General features: G+C 52.3%; 8 protein-coding genes across 8 annotated transcripts; 3 read left to right on the top strand and 5 right to left on the bottom strand.

The window, feature by feature from the left end:
- Positions 1-1606: 1606 nt before the first annotated feature.
- Positions 1607-3683, top strand: K489DRAFT_339933 (putative P450 monooxygenase). Its single transcript, XM_033602254.1, has 2 exons — positions 1607-2156; positions 2280-3683. Exons 1-2 carry the CDS (start codon positions 1967-1969, stop codon positions 3521-3523), a joined length of 1434 nt encoding a protein of 477 aa, XP_033459353.1. The 5' UTR covers positions 1607-1966; the 3' UTR covers positions 3524-3683.
- A 216-nt stretch (positions 3684-3899) lies between these two features.
- On the bottom strand, positions 3900-5369 carry K489DRAFT_381064 (class II peroxidase). The gene has a single exon (XM_033605029.1). The coding sequence runs from the start codon at positions 5095-5097 to the stop codon at positions 4135-4137; it is 963 nt and encodes a 320-aa protein (XP_033459352.1). The 5' UTR covers positions 5098-5369; the 3' UTR covers positions 3900-4134.
- A 647-nt stretch (positions 5370-6016) lies between these two features.
- Positions 6017-9837, bottom strand: K489DRAFT_381063 (uncharacterized protein). The gene has a single exon (XM_033605028.1). It carries the CDS (start codon positions 9611-9613, stop codon positions 6224-6226), a length of 3390 nt encoding a protein of 1129 aa, XP_033459351.1. The 5' UTR covers positions 9614-9837; the 3' UTR covers positions 6017-6223.
- Positions 9838-10240: 403 nt separating this feature from the next.
- Positions 10241-11683, top strand: K489DRAFT_389208 (MFS general substrate transporter; the record flags this gene model as incomplete). The annotated part of the gene is made up of 2 exons (XM_033606487.1): positions 10241-10339; positions 10370-11683. 2 exons carry the CDS (start codon positions 10241-10243, stop codon positions 11681-11683), a joined length of 1413 nt encoding a protein of 470 aa, XP_033459350.1.
- Positions 11684-11809: 126 nt separating this feature from the next.
- On the bottom strand, positions 11810-12760 carry K489DRAFT_320114 (NAD(P)-binding protein; the record flags this gene model as incomplete). The annotated part of the gene is made up of 1 exon (XM_033601432.1): positions 11810-12760. The coding sequence occupies one exon, from the start codon at positions 12758-12760 to the stop codon at positions 11810-11812; it is 951 nt and encodes a 316-aa protein (XP_033459349.1).
- Positions 12761-12950: 190 nt separating this feature from the next.
- K489DRAFT_389206 (SET domain-containing protein) lies at positions 12951-14847 on the bottom strand (the record flags this gene model as incomplete). Its single annotated transcript, XM_033606486.1, has 2 exons — positions 12951-14220; positions 14348-14847. 2 exons carry the CDS (start codon positions 14845-14847, stop codon positions 12951-12953), a joined length of 1770 nt encoding a protein of 589 aa, XP_033459348.1.
- A 1015-nt stretch (positions 14848-15862) lies between these two features.
- Positions 15863-18338, top strand: K489DRAFT_320364 (uncharacterized protein; the record flags this gene model as incomplete). Its single annotated transcript, XM_033601451.1, has 2 exons — positions 15863-17525; positions 17575-18338. The coding sequence occupies 2 exons, from the start codon at positions 15863-15865 to the stop codon at positions 18336-18338; spliced, it is 2427 nt and encodes an 808-aa protein (XP_033459347.1).
- Positions 18339-18860: 522 nt separating this feature from the next.
- Positions 18861-19247, bottom strand: K489DRAFT_321201 (uncharacterized protein; the record flags this gene model as incomplete). Its single annotated transcript, XM_033601525.1, has 1 exon — positions 18861-19247. The coding sequence occupies one exon, from the start codon at positions 19245-19247 to the stop codon at positions 18861-18863; it is 387 nt and encodes a 128-aa protein (XP_033459346.1).
- Between the last annotated feature and the right edge of the window lie 1184 nt (positions 19248-20431).

The raw sequence follows: 20431 nt of genomic DNA, 5'->3' as shown, positions 1-20431 counted from the left end.
CCATTGTAAATCATTTCCTCTGTGAGCCCCCGAGTTTCGCCATACCGGAGACAACGGACGGACGCCTGCACGGGCACCTCTGACGAAACGGCGACAAAACGTGGGCATCGGGAGATCTTGCTCGTCCGCTTATCATGTTCTTTGTCTCGCATCGTTGTTATCACGCTCCGGTCCTTGTTGATCATCGGCAAGTCGCTCTGACCACGTTCTGCATCCACATGTTTACTAGAGGCCGAGCCGATCCGCGCATAGGAGTCCTTATCTGGTTGAGACTCCAAAGCACATATCACATTCAGACTCTTCCAAGATTTCCAGGTTATCATCAGTGGCATCCCATGTCTTTGTCCATGCCCAGTTCTGCTCTGCGCGAGGGATGTGGCTGTCCATCATGCATGACGAACGCCGCAGATGAGCAGCACGTGCAGGTTGACTCTAATTGCTGTGTCCACCACGGGCACGCCGCGCGTTGGTGTGAAAGAAAACAACCCTGTTCATGCAGTGCAGTACAGTGCAGTACATGTAGTGGAGCTTCGGCTCAACGTGAGAATAATTTCCCAAGTCTACAACAACGAAGACTTTATTGGATCGAATCGATGCTTGATCCTCTTTCGTCTCGTTGAATGTCCATCTCGGCGTCAAAAGAAGGAATGCGTAAGATTATGTTCATTGCATTCAGCAGGTAACGGAGAATGTGAGGCTGGAAATTCCACCCGAAGGTCGCTTGCTGGACGCCCGGGCGGTTTCACGGATGTCATCCCCATCCATCGTCCCACTACCGAGCGAGCACACTGACGCGCTGCCGACAGTTGTTGGGCAAGTCATCGGCTAGGTGTGTGATGGTCAGAGCCGTATAGCAGCGTGCTAATTACGTATCGGCATCGTGTCTGGGTTATCCATGCTGCAAGACAACTTGGACGAGGAATTTTCATCTCGGAACAGCGACAGGGCTGGTTCTCGTGCAAATAATAACTCTCCAACGGATCCTGGAAACCTGCTGGATCATCAGTGTATCATCATCACGACTTCTCCGACAGACTTTCGGAAATTTTGGGCAACTCGAGCCAAGGAAGGGTCGGCGGGTCAGTGGAAGGGCGGGAATGGGCGCCGTCGGCCAAGTTGCATGCAACTACTGTGATGACGGGTAGACAATGCGAGTCCGGCGATATCGAAAGCGTGAAATTCCCGTTGACGGCAACCCACCCACACGAATTGCTTCCGGAGGCTAGAATCTTTTTGTTCAAGGCGGATTGGACTAGTCCTCGGTACTGCGGCGCGGTCGTGTCTATTCGTGCTATTGGAGTGCTATCGAAGTGGCCAACAGGGTGATGGAAGCATCGTCCGAATGATGGATGACACGTACAGACAGCATGTGCCGTGTCGGTGCTGTACATACTGTGCTGCGCTGCGCTCATATACACACCCTCAATTGCACATCCACTTTCCCGTAGAGTTCACCAGTGGCAGAAAGAAGTAATGTGTGATGAAAGCTAGAAGACCAGGATCTTTGAAGGTGTAGGCTAATGTATCGCCCTGTCACATATCGTGGCCTTTGGACCTGTCCACTGCTGTACCTATGCTCCCTCGCATCACACATTTCTGATGCGACGTCGACGGCCTCGGAGACCTTCCCACTCATGAACATAACCGGGCACCTTCCCTGCACCTCTCATCCTTCTTTGTGCGGTAGTCGACGTGCGAGGATGACAAGTGGATCCTGACTGCATTGTCCATCCTGCATACCTTGTCTCCCCCTCCACTGTCGTGATTCTCATTATATTAACTACTGCCTCGGACGACCCAGCGCTCTGGAACCTGACAACACATCGCCTGCTCCTCGATCATTTCAGCAATCCCTCGCACACCGTCGTTATCGAGACGCGCGTGTGCGAAAACTGACCGGGATTGCACCCCCGACCGCCTACTGTGTTGCACCGGCTGATCGCATGACTTCGGGTTGGGCGTTCCAATGCTCTCAACGGTCCTTCTCGTCAGCTTGGCCTTTGTGGCCATCTACGTCGTGCGTGCGACTTCGCGAAACAATGCACTGAAGCAGTTTGGTGGCCATTGGTCAGCTGGCTGGTCACGGATATGGCTCCTCCGCACGCAGGGCAGCGGAGAGATGAACTTGCGCTTCACGGCCTTGAACCGAAAATATGGTAAGTCGCAATGATCTCGCTGGAATTGCGCCGGCTGCGTGTGCGATCAGACCTGTACACGGCGAATTTTCAAATTACATCGGTGTGAATTAGAGAGAGCATCGTGGTTGATTTAAGGCACAGGATCAACGGCACGGATTGGCCCTCGTATGTTGGTGACGGCGGACCCTGAGCTGTTCAGGCGAATGAATGCAGTGAGATCTTCCTTCACTCGCGGACAATGGTACAGAGCACTCAAGCTCCATCCGGAACGCGACAACATCACATCCTATATTGACGAAGAGAAACATGATCATATCCGCAACCGCATGGCCCCGGGCTACTCCGGCAAAGAGAACAAACACCTCGAAAGTGAAATCGACTCCAAACTGCTGAAATTCTTCGACCTCATCAACGAGAAATACCTCGCGCAACCCGCATCCGGCGCATACAAATCTCTCGATCTCGCGAGAATCACCACGTATTTCACCCTCGATGTCATCTCCACGATCGCCTTTGGCCAAACATTCGGCTTTCTGGACAACGATGAGGATCCTTTCGGCTACCTGGAAAACCTGGCGCAGATGCTCCCCGCCATCATCGTCTTCGGCGTCTACTCCGAACTGACCCGACTTACGAACATTTCGTTCATCAAGGCCGCGATGCCCAGCTCGACCGATAAGCGAGGTCTCGGGCGCGTCATGGGCTTCGCCGCCGAGCGCGTCCGAGAGCGCTTCGGCAACGCCCCCATCGTACGGCAGGACATGTTGGGCTCATTCATCAAAAAGGGTCTCGGCATGGAGGAGCTCGAGAGCGAGACCTTGACGCAAATTACCGCCGGATCCGACAGCACCGCTTCGGCCCTACGGCTGGCCATTCATTATATTTCCACCTCCCCGCCCGTGCTCGACCGTGTCCTCGCCGAAATGCGCGCGGGCATCAGAGCGAAGAAGATCAGCCGACCCGTGATCAAGGACTCCGAGGCGCGCCAACTACCATATCTCCAGGCATGCATCAAGGAAACCTTTCGCCTTTCGCCTCCCGTCACCGGTCTTCTAGCCAAGGAAGTCCCGGCAGGCGGCGTGGACATCGACGTCGACGGCGTCAAGAAGTTCGCTCCCGGTGGCACGCAGATCGGCTGGAACTCCTGGGGAATGATGCGCGACGCGAAGACCTTCGGGCCGGATGTGGAGGTCTTCCGGCCGGAGCGCTGGCTAGCTGTGGACAGCAGTCAGGCGGAGAAAGATCGAGTGACCAAGATGACCGACGTGGTCGGTCTCGCGTTCGGCTATGGACGGTTCGGCTGTCTCGGGCGTGGAATTGCTACGATGGAGCTGAACAAAGCCATCGTCGAGGTGAGTGAATTTTTTCCCAAAGCCGTCCCATGATACAACAACCTTGTTGTCTTTATCTCTGACCCCCGTCTCTCGTCACAGTCACTGTTCCGCTTCAATTTCCAGCCGTGCAACCTCTCGCACCCGTTCCGCGAGGTGGTCGTCGGCTTCACGATACATCATGACATGAATTACGTTATCACGGAGAGAAAGGACGTTGAGGCCCAGGATTACCTGTTCGCCAATGGTGCACACCTGGACGCCGGTGCCCTCGCTGGCGCATATGAAGCGTGATCGTTTCGCCCGAGCAAGGAGGCATATTTCCGGGCGTTCTGTATTTATGAGATTCAGCGTAGCAGTATAAACTTAGCACGACTTTTGCACCGCAAACATCCGACGTTCTCTCACCCCGTTCGCTTCAGAGGCATATCAGGCTCATCTCAATTTCGACGATCGAACATGATGTTACGTCGAAGAATTTCTCATTGCCGTCTAAAAATAATCTACATCTAGCGCGCCTATATTCCAAGCGGTGCTCATGCCGTAAACAAGTGGATGAGGGCGTTCGTCAACCGGGTGAATTAATCGAATCGCCCATTGCACACACTTGAAAGCAAATCTAGGTCTAGCATAATCAAAACAACATTCCAACCATGACCGCATACTCAAAGCTTGGAGCGGTGAGCCTCGTTGCTCTTGGCGAGCTTGTCGGCCTCGCCAAAAGGCTTGTCGGCGCCGGCGCTGCCGGGCTTGCTGCTCTTCTTGGGAGCACTGTGGTATCCTCCACGAACGTTGTCGGTGTTGAGCACCTTGCCGGTCTCATCGCGCACAAGACCGAGCTCCATCAGCTTCTCGAAGACAGCGGCGAAGTCCTCGAAGAATTTGTTCTTGTCCTTGGCGTAAGTCTCCACCCATTTGCGGAATTTGTCATCGGAGAGGAGGGCGAGGTCGGTGGGCAGCATCATGAGCTCTTCGTCGGCATCCTCGTCGTAGTAGACGAATTGCTTGTTGCCGTTCTTCAGGACCTTCTCCTTCCATGTCCTGCTGAGCATGAGGTTGAAGTAGGTGTTGCTGAAGCGGGTGGGGTTGTTCACCCAGGCACCTTCGAAACCGGATCGATCTGAGTGGCATCGGCCAAGGTTGTGGGCGCCGGAGAGAGCGACGATCTCCTGGTCGTTGAAACCCATGCGGTAGAAGATGTTACGCAAGTGGTCGTTTCCTTGCGCAGCGTCGGGCAGACGACCGCGAGGAGGGAGCTTACTGTCGTCGACGTAGTCCGTTCGGCCAGGCTGCCATTTGATCTCTGGTCCTCCCATCTCTTTAATCGCAACCACACCGGCCAGGGTCCACAGGTCGGCGTAGGTCGCATCGGGGTACTTGGACTTGATGGGCTCAAGGAAGACTCGGGCGTGTTGAAGACCAGCGTTGGCCGGGTCACCACCTTCGGCTTCGTATCGCATACCAGCACCGTTCGAGCCGCCAGTGTCTGACTCGGCATCGTATGTGCCTGCTGAGTGCCATGCTAGTCGCACGAGGACGGGACCAGCAGAGCCATCATCGTATTCGGGTTGGTGAAGCAGAGACGCGATGTCCTTGCGGACGGCGGACCAGTCAATGTTCTTAGTCATGTTGATATGCCTGTGATGAGAGAGGTAGATGGGATGGGGCAAGAAGTGTGGTGTCAATCAGAGACGATATATTATATTTTGCGATAGCACCATGATAGAATTTCCGTTATACTTTGCCACGCCCAAGGGCCAACCATCGATGGGCAGGCCGCAGCATCAGCCGACTATCGGCCGACATGGTGTCAAAAGGTTTATCGACAGCCTCGGTAGAAGCGATGGGCGATGGTCCTATCAAGGCGTCGGTGTTGGAGCTGACGAAATCCTAGTCTGCGACCGACATTTGGCTGCCGGATCACGAAAGAAGTTCGGAGACGGTTGACGCCTATGACTTTACACTAACAGGAACAGGCTTAGTGCTTCATGCGCCGCCATCTTACCGCGGATCATAGATTGACGGGTCGATCACCGGCTGTCACTTTCACGTGCAAGGATCTTATTTTTCTACAGTACTGTAATGACATGTAATAAGTCTACTTGTACAATCGTGCATGTACTGTACATGACATCAAGCAATGGTGATGAATGAGACCCGTAGACGTTTATATGGTCTCTCCATCATGTGTACTTTCCCCATTTCCGAGGAGACTGGCGGGCAGGGGCATGGACAAGCGGTGTCACAATGCGTACTGCACCTGAGTTGTCCATAGCAAGCAACACCTGCGCTCACGATCAGGTCAGGAAGAGACACAATGGTTGATCAAGGGGAGACGAGCGATGTAATCGTCCACATGATATGTAGTGCCGTCTCGGTGAGCGGGATGCTGTTCGATCGCCCGCCCGGGAGTCATGAGCTCTTAGGGTTGGGGTTGAGGTTGGCATTGACTGCTCATCACACTCAACTAAGACTGCAGTTTGTGAACATGCAAGACACATCCGCTATGGGCGAATTACATGTAGTGGCCCGGAGAGCCTGTGAACATGTCCATCTTGTGGCAAAGAGTGCCGTAATGCGCTATCTTGAGGGCCACGCAGACTCACGATCGACAGGCAACTGCGGATACTTGATCTAGTGCTCCACACGGTGGCGTTCCACAAAAACGTTTGACATGACCAATGAGTAATGAAATACAACGACAACAATCGATTTCATCAGGATCATCTATATTTCGAACAATGTCATGGCTCATTAGGACAAGTCGAATCCTGCTCCACTATTGATAGCAGCCAACAGCTTGGCACGGAGTGTGCTCTCTGATTTGTACACTGGTAATTTCAACAAATTCACACAAGTGCTTGTTGTCGGGAACCTGTTCTCGTCACTTCCAGAATCCCGAATGCTGAACAAGGGCTTCAAATGGCTGAACCCAAGCAGCGGTCCGCGTGGTGTCGACGTCACGAACTTCAAGACCTTCCGGCGGTCTTCGTCTGCGATGTCATGCATGACGCGCCAGAACATCTGCACACTCGGATGCTCCAATCCGTCATCCCCGATCACATAGGTGCCGCCGTACGCAGTGTTTCGCCGGAGATCTTCAACATCGATGCCCGCCGACGCACCTCCGATCAAAGTCTGCAACTCCGTCTGGTTGAACATGGACAACCATGAAGGCTGTATCATCATACTGAGACCGCGGAGGAAAGCATTGGTCTGGCGCCAGCTTTGTCGTTGAAGCTTGTACCTGCTGAGGTAGTTGATGTATGCCAGACGATTCTCATTGGTGACAGCAATGTCGGCGCCTCTGTCGATTAGCTCTGTTTGAATGACCCGCTGTTTCCCTGGAGGCCCTACAGTGTCATCCACTGCAAACACAACGCCGACGTCTTCGGCATTTTCAGCATTCTTCAATGCTAGAAGACCTCGGTAGAGATCTTCGTCCAGCTCTCGTAGGTCGTTGATACTCGCTCGATATCCAGACTCCATGGACGCGCTGCCCGTACCGCCAGTCAATGCCCATTTCTTCAAGAAGAATCCAGCAAAAGTAACATCCATCAATATACCTTCGTACAGACACTTCCCAATGACACGGCCCAGGAAGTCATATTGCTTCAGCAATTCCCTCTGCATTTCTCGCGCTGTCGTTGGAGCCTCTGCTGAACCACGAGGATTGGCCCCAACCTGTTGACTGAACCGCAGATTGATCTCCTCCATGGCCACCGGATTCGGATACAGGAGATGCTTGTCATTCTCCACGAAATACTTCTCAGCTGTCTCAGAGGTCTGGTTGAAAGCTTGTGTGATCACGCTTGTGAGAAACTCCTTTGTCACGCCTCCGCCGTCGATACCTGCTTCTGGCATGCCGAAAGCATCAACGAACGTGATCATGATCGGCTCTTTCAAAGCGGCGCCTAGATCATAGAAAGAATGATACGCGTCTTGGAATTCTTGTTCTCGTTTGATGGTAGCATGGTGCTTTGCCAGCATATCCTGAGGAGCAGTCCCGATAGGCGTCTGCATCAGCATGCTTTGACGCCACATATCCGGATCGACAAACCCATTGCGTCGTTTCTCCTGGTCTAGGGTTACAAATTGACGAAAGATTTGTACTCGCATATTAAACGGTATAAAGAATGGCATGTTCTGCAAAATTTCCAGTCGAGGCGCAACAGACTCCAGGTATCGTTTCCGACTGGCTTTCCGCTGGGCGCGCTCTCTCGCATCCTGGTTGCGAAGCGCACGAGCGCGGCTGTCGTGAGGACGGCCATTGTTCGCATGGTCATCAAATAGATCCGAGTCATCATCCGAATCACCATTGTCTTCGTTGTCTTCCTGTTCTTGCACCATATGCCGTTTCTCCTCCTCAGAAACTACGCCTGGGATAAATGACTGCATATCAAATCGATCAGTCATCAACCAATGGTCTTTCGGAAGGAATTGGCGTCTTGAATCTCGTTCGTACAAGGCGCGTAGCAGGCCCGTGACAAGTCCCTTGAGGTACACGATCGTCAAACCAGGTATACTGGCGACCACCAGTGGTTTGATATCCACTTGAACGACGACTGAGGGTCGGGAATTGCGAAAATGATGACCGAGGCCGTGTTTTGCAACGTCAAGTGCAGAGGTCGAACCTGTCTCGTTCAACTCGTCGGCGTTAAAATAGAGAGTGAAGCCCAGATTCTTGAGAAAAGTCACCAATGAGACTATATCGGATACTGCCACCGGGTTCTTTTGCTTCCCATCGGCGTTGCTGCCCATGAACTCTTCATCATCTAGGATCTTGAGGATGAATGTGTAGAGTTCCATGAAAACCAAGATTACGGTCCAGTCATCCTTGAGATTGGCGGCCGGACTGGTTGATTTAAGTAGCGGCATAACATTCTTTGTCGTCGTTGCAATCGATGTGAATACACCGGAGTCTTTGGCAATAGACCAAAGGTATTGTGTAGCTGGGACTCCAGTAGAACTAGAAGGTCCACGATAAAGCCACATTCGGATGTCATCGGCCTTGCGTGGAAAGCACCTCAGGAGCGTGAGAGCATAGCTCGCCAGAACCTGAGCGAAGGATCCATCACCCTTTGTGCTCTCGTTGACGATTAAGTTGCGGACAGACTGCTGGTCGACTAGTGCACTGATGTTTTCATGGAGGTATGTATTCAAAGGTATGCCGGTCGTTAGGTCTGCAATCTCGCGACCAAAGATGGAGTTGTCCACTTTGATAGGCTGTCCCTCAAAGTCCACATCGTCCGCCAGCGAGCCAAGCAAGCGTGCGATGATGCTGGTGAATTTGACATCGCTTGATCGACCTGTTACGTATATCATGTTGCCTAGGAGCCACAGTCTCGCGTGAACGTCCATTTTGTCCAATGAGACTGCGCCCAGTAGAGCACGAGACAGCTCTAGCGCATCGATCGACGATTTCAACAGGCTTAACATCTCGGTGTCCAGTGGCCTTGACAACAGAATAGACAATCCAGCATATGCATCACCAGATCCTTCAAGTGGTGCCAGGATCGCGCCCTGCAACGGATCCAGCGGAAGGTTCTTCTCAAGGAGACCGGTCAAGGTCAGATAATATTCCAAGGCGTCGGCGCCGGTAAACCGGACATGCTGAGCGGCGTAAGCTAATATACACAGGAGAGTTCGATCAGAGTCGTTGTCGCGTGACACCTTGAGCGCAGCCAGACAGGCCGCTTGCAAACTTCTGTATGCCGCAGGCCATGGCGACTCTGGTCCTAATGCGATCTGAGTAGTAGATTGACGTGTACCGTACCAAATCAGCCTTTCCACATCCTTGCTCTCATGTCCAGGATTGTAGAAAAGCAAGAGGCGGCGTAGTTGTTGTAGCGACTGCTCCTCAGTTGGATATGCTCCATTCTCCTGCTCTTCCTTTCGATCCCAAATATCTCGCCACAATCCGAACGTCCTTCTCCGCGACTGGTGACCTCGCCATGTTCTCTGTATCCGGGACGATGCTTGTATTCGTTCTCTTCGCTGCTGGCGCAAGATCCTGTCCTGTTGGGCGGAGGCTACCGCTTGCTGAGCTCCGCTATTTATTGACGACGCAAATGGGTTCGATGATTTGCCGGAGAGATTCACTTGTCGTGGCCTTCGACCATTGCCGCTAAAGGTCTGATACATCCTGCTCTGTGGCCTATAGTGTTGGGGCGTTTGTGGCGAGCATCCCAGGCACGACAGGCAAGTTTTTAAGGTGAGAGGCCAGGCTCCGTCTGTCGCATATGGCTAACAAGCGATCTCCTGGAGCCTAGTGGAGCACTTTCGTGCTAGGAATGGAGCAATGATATGGTCCCAGAAGGCAGACGCTCAAGATCATCACACACTGTAGATTGTAGATGCAGGCAGATAGATCGCCCAGCTTACGACATCATTGTCCCGCGTAAATGTGCTGACGCACTCGCGCTGTAGAACTTTCCAGCCCTAGCCAGATCTTCGGTGTGTCTCCGAGTCAGGCATTCGTCGCGCCCCTCAATTGGGCGTGTACTCATGAATCGCATCACTACAAGAGCGTTTTCCACCCGTAATTGGCCAGCTCGCTTGCGGGAAAGCCTAGTGGTTCGGACCTGGTGATCGTGGGAAGGTTATCGGCATTTAACATTGACCATAGATTCGGTCACGAGACCTGACGCGACGCTCCTGAATTCATCGAGTTCGAGGAGATAGCAGATATCAGCTAGATGTGCGATAAATAGTCGTGCGCCCGCACAATGAATGGCGAGAGATAGGATCGAGTACCACCGACTCTCGGAAATGCAGGGCAGCTCAAGCGATGCGCGCGACGCGCGACAATTTTCATTGTACGAAGATGAGCCGAGAAGCCACGGCCAGAATGACAAGACGGGAGCAAATGTGCACACACTTTCCACCGACATTGAGCAGGCTACAGAGCACGACCACATCGAATCACTCGAAAATCAGCTCTCCGAAGAACCACAAAGCTACCGCGTATATCGGAGCCGATGGTTCGGACTTGCACAGCTGGGGCTCCTGAATATCGTCATCAGTTGGGACTGGCTCACTTTTGCAGCTGTTTCTAGCACCTCTGCTCAGTTCTTCGGCGTATCAGAGAGTGGGATCAGCTGGCTCAGTACTGGATTTCTGTTTGCTTTCCTTGTCGCTGCTCCCGCGACAATCTGGGTATTGAATCGTCACGGACCCAAAACCTCGATTCTCGTGGCAAGCGGCCTTACCTTCGTAGGCGCTTGGATCCGATATGCCGGGGTCAGAGCAGCTACTCCATCCTTAGGTGCCGTCGTCTTTGGGCAGATTCTTATTGGGTTCGCTCAACCTTTTGTTCTTGCAGCACCCACGAGATACAGCAATCTCTGGTTTAGCGACAGTGGTCGGGTGTCGGCCACAGCACTGGCTTCATTGGCAAATCCATTCGGAGGTGCCCTGGGCCAACTCATTGGTCCCTTCTTGGTGACCGACACATCAGGACTTCCCAACTTGGTGCTGCTCACAGCCATCATATCCACCGTGGCTGCTTTACCCGCTGCTTTCATACCAAAAGCGCCCCCTACGCCGCCATCGTCGATTGCAGCTGCTCCAAAGCTGGACCTCTTGCAGGCATTGCATCAATTGCCAAAGAACACAGCTTTTTGGCTGATCTTTGTTCCATTCTCGGTGCTCGTCGGATTTTTCAATGCGACTTCCAGCCTCTTGGTGCCCATCCTGGAGCCATATGGCTTTGACGAGACCGACTCTGGAATTGCCGGTGGTGTCTTGATCCTGGTCGGTCTTGTGGCAGCCGCCATCATTTCGCCAATAGTCGACCGAACCAAGTCGTATTTGATTACAGTAAAGGTGCTAGTACCTTTCGTCGCGATTTCTTACATTATCCTTATCTTTATGCCTGCGACACGATCTATCGCAGGTGTATACATTACCTGTGCTCTCGTCGGAGGCACATCTTTCAGCTTGCTTCCTTGCGCGCTCGAGCTTCTGACATTAGTCACATATCCTGTCTCGCCCGAGGTCTCTAGCACAATCGCATGGACAGGTGGACAAGTACTGGGTGGTATTTTCATCATTGCTATGACAGCGTTGCGCTCCTCTATTGAATCGGATGGTCAGCCAGACGGGAACATGACCCGAGCCCTCATATTCCAGGCAGTCATCGCATGCGTGGCAGTGCCATTTGTGTGGTTTCTCCGAAAGGCACATCTACGAGCCATTCCAGTATTGCCATGACAGAGCCGGAGGGGTAGAGCCTGCATGTGTAAAATCTACATATTGAAAATATACATCACATTATCAACCGTTCGTATCGGCACACTAGTTGGTTCAAAATTCGTTACTAATCGATTTGCCTACCCATCAACTTTTCAAAGCTGCCGCAAACTCCTTCACCGTCTCGAGAAAGCTCTGGTCCGCAACGAAGCCCAGCTCACGGGCCTTAGTATCATCCAAGGCCGGCGGCCAGCTATGCAGAATGGCAGAGATCTCCGGGCTCGGCGTCGTGCGCTTGACGAGATCGGTGGCATCGCTTCCTCCCACCTCACCTAGCGCAGAAAGCATCTCCTTGGACGTGACGGTGATCCCGGGTAATTGAATCTGTCGGATATGCGACGGGAGACAATCTCGAGGCAACGTGAGGACATGAATAAGGTTCTTGGCCAGGGTGGTCGGCGAGGAGATCCACACTCGGAAATCGTCGTCAACGGGTAATTCGCTCTCTAGGCCCTGCAGAGGCTCGCGAATGATGCCGCTGACCCAATTGCTCGCGGCCTGCGTCGCTTTGCCCGCCCGAGGCGAGATGGTGGGGAGCCGCAACGTGAAGCCGTTGATGAAGCCTCGTCGTGTGTAGTCATTGATGGCGAGTTCTACTATAGCCTTCTGGATACCGTAGCAGCTCTGTGGGGTGGGATATGTTGTCTCGTTCGGTAGTTCCGGAAGAGGTTGTCCGAAGATGGCCACGCTCGAGCTGAAGATCAATCTGACACCAGGGCACACTCGGCGGATAGCATCGAGAAGTTTGAGGTTACTGTATAGATTGACTTGGTATCCCAGATCAAAGTTTGCTTCGCTGCCAGCCGACATGATTCCGTGGAAGGCATAGATTGCGTTAAGGTCTCTGAAAAGCACTGCCTCGGGAGATGCGAATATGTCAACCTCCAAACAATGAGCATTTTCGCGATGCTTGGCTTTTGTTGGGACAGGCGGTTCCACGATGTCGGCAAGGACAACTTCAATGCCGTCTTGTTCTAAGAGATGTGTTGCGAGCAGCTGGCCTATGAAGCCGCCTGCGCCCGTGATTAATATCTTCATATCGTGTACAGGACTAAAGCCTGCCGAAATTCAATTGCAAGATACGGATTCTTGTTTACTACCGGGTATGTTCGTCAACGATTGAGGACATTCACATTCACGAACAGGATGTCGGCGAAGCTCTTTCCGCGAGCTGCGAGCTTAAAGTGACGTAGTAGAGCTGTATCGCTACCTAAGGTTGCACGTGATTTTAAGACTGCTGAAGACCATGTAGATACACCACCAGTCTGGCTTCTTCTGACTCCGAATGTGCATTTGGTACCATCATCATGAAGCTGTCATACTTCATAATCAGGCCTCCGTGAGCAGCTATGAAAGAAGCCGACCATTTCTGATCGTGCCAAAGCGAATCAGGCAACTGCTGCGCAGCAGTGCGAACGATGTCGTAAAGTCCTTGAGCGTGCTCCATTTCTTCCGCATCGACCTTGATATCTGTCAGATACTCGGGGTTTGGAGACTGCGTCCACCCATCGAGCGAGAGATGGCAAAGAAGTAGTGCTAACACATCTTCTTCCCAGCCAGCTTGTCGTAATTGCAAGACATGATCAGTCCCAGCGCTTTGAGCAATGCCAGCCAGAAATCCATCCATCCGTCCCACATGTTTAGACTTTCCAGCGATTGTTAAAATTTCTTCCAACGTCAGCAACATCCCTCTCCCACGGGAAAATTGCATTTCAGGATTTTGGGGACGAAAGTCCAATCGTAGGAAATCTCGACAGCCATTGATGATTGAATCGAGGATTTGAACCTGACTGTCTCGATATGTTTTTGCTTGAATTTGCTTGTGATTTGTTGGCGATGACAATTCGGCAGACCTCAATTTGGCCAGCTTCGGTGTCAATGACTGCACAATGGCACGGAGCAGGTGCGGTTGGTATCGACTGCCGACACTGTCTGTAGACGTGAGATACGCGACAGGATGCTGTATGAATGTAAAGAGCAGTCCACGTTCGTGACGAAGGATGTAAAGCAGGAACTCAATTAACGGCTCTGGCCATTGAGTGTAGATTTTGCTCAGATCTTCTCGATCAAGGACACAACGGCCGATTCCAAAGGTCGCCTTTTCACTGTTCCATACACCATCTTGCGTGAAGTACCCGGAATGTACGGACCGAATGTCCCTTTGAAGCTCAGGTGTGGGCTGTTTCAAGGTCAACAATACCTTGTCGAAAGGGTTGTTCAACAAACAGAACCCATAGCCGAGCAGCAATTCATCATTACCCTTCGGACCATAATTGTTGTATATCTGAGACCCTGCAGTGACGGAACCGGCGAGCGCGATGCTGAAAACTCCCGGGTCATACGTCCAATCCATGTTGGCATCGGGCAGATGGTTGGGAATATCTACAATTGGAAAGAGTACAGGAAAGTCCAGGTCAACAGTAGAGACACGCGACATATCCATGAGGACTGTCTGACGACGGCCATCGGAGTCATGTTTGTGCGCGGCCCAGTACTTGCTGGCCTCAGGGTGAAGAGCGCGAGATGAGAAGGACCGAGACGTGAATATAGTGACGGCCCACAGGAAAAGCGGCCTGACAGATGGAATCAAAAACAGAAATCGCACCTACCTTGGAATGAACTTACCAAGTATACGGCGTTGTATCTACCCCAGCTCGTTGCAGCACTTCTAAGCCTTGCTCATAGTTGGCTCGCTGGGCGGCTTGACGAGCCAGCGTGGTGTGGTAGACATCTGTGTCGGCCAGCCATGCGAGATCCTCGTTATCAAACCAGAACGGCGTCGAGTGAGCATGCGCTGGAGATGGCAGCGTCTCGAGATAAGGTTTCCAAAACGATGTGTCCTTTGTGATGTATTGATGTATAAGATAGAAATGACCGATCGCCTCGACAGGGATGCCTCGGTTGCGAAAGGCGATCAATTCATCGTCGACCAAGGCATTCAGGCTGGATAGAGCAAGTGCGTGAGGCACTGAGCATAAAGAGGTATCCGCCGCCAAGTCTGTGCTCGCACGACAGTGCACGCCAGACTGCTCATCGTACGCGAGAGCAATGTCGGGATGGATGCGGCCGCCGTTGCGGGTCAGCCACGCTCGTAACACGTCGAGTCTTTGCTCGATGGAAGCCATGGGAGAAAGACTGTTGCCACGGTGAGGGACAAAGAAGAAAAAAAGAGGTAAGTTGTTGTTATGTGTACAGACAGGTCTGAGTGTGGAAATGCGGAAAGAGGGATGATTACTGCGTGGCTCGAAATGCCGAAGTCAACCGTGGAACGCTGCCTGCCTGCTGATGGAAAGGGTTTATTTGTTTACTAAAGACAACAATGACGAAAGAACTCGAGATCTGTGAAGATTTCCCCATGGCTGCAGGTACGCTGCGCTGCATTCACCCCTCACAGTACAGTAACAGTGACTACCTACCTAGGTACTGTGCACACCACACGTGCGTGTTGAGTGACAGGAGGAATGGCTTATCATGCAGGCAGCATGTGCCATTGCCTCTCACCTATTCATCACCACTCTGATATGGTATTTACCTAGGTACTACGGTGCTGTGTTGTAGACATTGATTAATGAATGATACTGTAATAACACCCAATGATATCATTATTTTGAACAAGGGAACCAGTCAAATATCTCCATCGCCGAACAAAGAAATACAAAAATGATTTCCACCCATCAGCGGCCGGGGCGAGTCCTCCGTGGCTCACGTCCGAGCTAATAAATTGCTGCGTTGTATGTCCCACGCGTGTGCACTGATGTACCACGCGTTAGGACAAGGTTCACTCACCACCACCACCACCTGGACCTGGCCATCATCAATGAAATTCCCGTTGCCAGGGCCGAGCGCCCCGCAATCCAAATCCAAACACACGTCCGAACAACGTGTATACAGCACCGTTATAAACGCGCGCGTGCTTTAAACTTTGATTGCACAACGTGCCGGCAGGCATAATTACACTGATAATCTAACGCTGCAGTACTAGTGCCATACTCTTCACTCTTCCATCGAGACATACATATCATCTCGTCGTTGGCAACATCCAAACTCCTCCTTCTCGTGAGACTCGTGGGCTCCTGGATGTGGGTCCGATAATGAATCGTACCTGCAACGATGCCCGTCCAACCACAAAGCCCAATGGGCATGCAACGTCCGCAACACAAACGGAACCAATCTTCGTCCAAAGCTGCCATCCTGAGAGCAATGCTCGGAGGTCAATCCTCACCGGCACGGAATGACGCAGGCACACACGGCGAACGCGGCCCAGCTGTGTTGGGAGAGCGCAACGGCAATATGCAGTCACCATCTTCGACTCCTTCGAAGGCCAACCCTACAAGGGCTGCACCTTTGAAGAAGTATCCTCGCCTCGATCTTGAAATCCCAAGCGAGAGCGGGTCGATCAGGAAGATGGCCGCTGGACTCTCGACGATCACCACTCCGAGTCGCAACGACAGGAATGTTACGGCCTGGGATAAAGAGAACAACACACCTCCGCCGTCATCGCATGAGCAGACGTCGACACCAATCTGGGCACAGTTTGCCACTACCCAAAAGACGACAATCGCGGACGAAATAGCAAAATATACTCCCACAGACTACAACCCTGGCATGCAGAGGAATTTCAATGGCACACTCGATGCCCCGTCATTACGGCCTCAGCTCGGTCGAAGTGCCACGCGACCTCAGAGCTCAATCTTCTCAGGATCAGAAGGGATCGTGAGTGCTATTGGTCGAAGGGTCAGCAGTGGAAGACAGAGCTCGGAGCATCGATCGTCGGAGGATTCTGGCACGCGAAGGATTTTCGAAAGTCGCAAGGGCAGCGGCAGTAACTCGGATCATGTGCCGCTGCGGGAAAAGTTGAACATCACAAAGCGTGGAGGACGTGTCATGGCTGCTGTGGCAGCGTTGCAAGGCAAAGCAAGATCAGTGTCCGGTGCGAAGCAACAACCTGCTATCGATGCCAAAGCCGTCGATGAAGCCTTTGAGGCTGTGCTCGAAGCGAGAAACATTCCAGAGCCACAACGGCAAAAGATGCGGACATTGACGCTGCGAGTGAAGGCAGACTTCGTCCGACAAGATCAGAGTACCTCCAAGACACCACACACAAGTCCACCGGGCTCAGTGAGTCGAGCATCGCAGGGTCAGCCACTTGCAGCATCGTCGAAAGACTCGATCGTGCAGAGCACACAGGTCGTCGATGACGATGACGCGAAGTCGACCAAACGAACACGGGCCAGGAGTCGCACCTTCACATTTTCCAAGGGTGATCGGACTGGCGAGCGCACACCAGCCAAGAAGCAACGCGGCCATACTCGGGCTTTGTCCTCATTCGTGCCGTCGAAAGAAAGCAAGACTGGCAGCAACCAGCCCATGAGTCCCACTACGCCGAATGGCTCATTAGGACGCAAAGCCGTACCTCCTTCATACCCTGTCGATTACATATCATATATCAAGTCCGCTCAGAATCCCACAAAGACGGAAATCGGAAAACTTCACAAGCTGCGTCTCTTGCTGCGCAATGAGACTGTTGCATGGGTGGACACCTTCATATCGCTCGGAGGCATGGCCGAAATTGTCAAGCTTCTCGACAGGATCATGGCCATCGAGTGGCGCGAAGATCACGAGGATCAACTCCTTCACGAGACGTTACTTTGCTTGAAGGGTCTTTGCACCACTGAACGAGCGATGGTCGAACTGGATGGCTGCGCAGACACCCTATTTCCTAAGCTGCTCGGGATGCTCTTCGACGATGAAAAGAAAGGTCCAGCTGAATACACCACGCGGACGATTATCATCAATGTTCTTTGTATGTATTTTTGATCTCATGTTGAACGAGCCTATGCTAACAAGTACAGTCAATTTTCTATCATCGGCAACGACGAATCGATCACCTTCCGAGCTGCAACACCATGCCCAGAGGATCTTGACGTATCTCGGAGAGCCGGCCACGCCAGAAGATGACCAACCCGTGGATTTCGTTCGAGAAATGCACATCCCTCGACCATACAAGCTTTGGTGTACAGAGGTGACTCATGTGGCCAAGGAAGTATTCTGGATATTTCTTCACAATCTCAACGTCGTACCGCGACCGAAGTCAGCAGGTGGTGCCTCTGAAGCCCAAGACGCTGTCACGCTCGAAAAGCCAAAAGCAGCGCCGATGGCACCATACACAGCTCGCCACTTTCCCGGCTCTCGCCCACCTGTTCCTGCTGCACCATACATCGGCGGAGTTGAATGGGACGCCACAACTTATATGGCGGCACATCTCGATCTGATGAACGGACTGATCGCGTCCCACGAATCACCCGCAAGCCGAAATGCCCTGCGCGAGCAGCTGCGCGCCTGTGGCTTCGAGAAGTTGATGGGCGGTCAGCTCCGTACCTGCAAAGAAAAATTCTATTCGTGCATCCACGACGGCTTGCGCGCCTGGGTAGCTGCCGCCATCGAAGATGGTTGGGAGACAATTTACGTACGAGAGGGTCCATCCGAAGATGAGAGCCCGACGAGAAGTCCGGCCAAGAAGAGGAAGGAGGATGCACCGGCACCCAAACTGGAGGCTTTGCCTGCTTTACTCAGCCCGAAGCTGGACCTCGGTGACGAGGACGGTTGGTTGGGCTGAAACGAATTACGAATCATGCTTGAACTTGCATACGATTGAGCGTGGAGATGAGGTGCACACGAGGCGTTTTTCTATTTGCTTTTCCTTCCTTCGAACTATTTTTGGCGGTGTCCGACACTGGCATAATTTCACGTTTGAGTTTTTATGCCTGATGAGATGACTCGATCGTGTCTCCTTCCATAATCTCTCGCCCATGCCATCTCGTGACAAAGCCTCTATTTTGAGAGAAATATTGTACAGTGAAGCGGCATTATCCTCGCCAGACTTCATTATGATCCAGCCCGTGTTGCAGTCTACACAAGAGCATTGATCGCGCAGCTCGCTCGCATCTGATCAACAGCGGCACTGCTCCCTTATCACCCAGATGAGTTGTCGTGTCCAACGGATCAATTGCTAAGGATGCGGCTCAGCTCCATGCCAATGGATAAGCAGCAGAGAGCGGCGTTCAGCTTGCCGCATTGCACGTAGTCCTGGTAAACCTGTCTGCGCGGATGATGTGAAGCGCGATGAGACCCATACATCTCATGAAGTCTTCCGGCCCTCTCCATCCTCCGACAAATCCGACAGATCCGCCTCAACAGGCAAATTCATACCGACCCTGCGCGCCGAGAGACGCACACGTTCCTCCTCACTCATGTTCATTCCCGGATTGTAGCGCTCAACAAGCGTAGTGTATTGTCGTTGCGCCTGGAGGTAGTTCACATACTGCGAAGCTTCGTCTAATATCTGTTCGATGGTCTTGTGTTCTTGCTGGTGTTGGAGTGATGGCGTGACGATGCTGTTGCTGATGTCGGCGCGGATGTGCTTTTGGATGGGCGAGGGATTGGCTAGGATTGAGGGCGAACGCGCTGGCAGTTCGCGCAGGATGTTGCGGTATAGCGACCGGACGCGGGGAGCGTAGGATGCCATTATCTCCAGGATGCAGCAGGTTGCATGAGGTGATGTTGATGAGTCTAATGTGATCGCGATTTTGCCGACGTTGAAATGATTCTTGTGTCCATTCGCTTGCATGTCGTAAACCCCCGAGAACTTGAGGTCGAGAGCCGCTAGTGCGGAGCTTCAGAAACGTGCGGATGAATTGAACATACTTAGGTATAATGAATATACTCATTAACTCAATCAATTGTATTCATGACAACGCCTATGATTAGATCGGTTTGATCTCACATCGGTCTGCTATCGCTAGGAACACGCGTGAAAAATCGCTACATGAACAGGCGTCTATACACTGTATGCTGCCTTGAGAAGTATTCGTCCTTTCTCGCGTAGCCGTCATGTTTCCAGTGGAAAATGATAGTGGAAAGTCGCGTAGCACTGGGCCGACGGCCGCGAGCACTAGATGGTTTATTAGGTTGCAGAAGATTATCGTGTCTCTCTGCAATTGTTAGAAATCCAGGATTGTTTGCTTGCCCAGTTGTCCATTTATAGTCGGAAACCCTTGACAAACATTAGACGATGCTGCAATACACTCAGTCTTCTGCTTCTGAGGTGTAGAGCTCTACGTTTGAAGTGCAGATTCATATTACGGCATTCTCAAGTGCTCCTTGGCAATGATTGTCACTGAATGAATCGTCATCGGAGCCTGCAACGGTCGCACTACAACACCGATGTTCAACGCAATCATTGCTGCAGCATTGGTGTTCGCCACCAATGCGCCGAGTTGATATGCTGAGTCGACCTGAGTTAAAAGCTTCGTAGGGAGATCGCGTCGTTGGTTTTTGACATAAATATGCCGAATTGATTGCTTCCAAGGTTGTCAACGTCCTCTATGCCCCTCACGCGAAGTCTAGAAGACGAACTGGCAGCGTCGCAGCCATGATTCCAGCAAGCGTGAAGCGTCCTTGTCGAAAAGTGCTATTCTCCACGAACACGTTTTGGGGATCATGCAAAGCATTTCGGTCATGTATCGACTACCATCAACACAGAGGGCTCCATTGCGATACGGACAGCCGTTCGGATCTCCGCCGCCTCAGCCGGCCTCAACTACGTACCTCGCGCTCTTTGGGGGAGTCACGCTCGCTTCTGACTGTATGTACCTGTGGAGAGTTCCTCCAGTCACCACCGTTGATTTCATAATTCTTACGATTCTGACT

This window comes from Dissoconium aciculare, assembly GCF_010015565.1.
Source record: "Dissoconium aciculare CBS 342.82 unplaced genomic scaffold K489scaffold_7, whole genome shotgun sequence".
NCBI lineage: Eukaryota > Fungi > Ascomycota > Dothideomycetes > Mycosphaerellales > Dissoconiaceae > Dissoconium > Dissoconium aciculare.
This window is presented reverse-complemented; position numbering and strand designations above follow the sequence as displayed.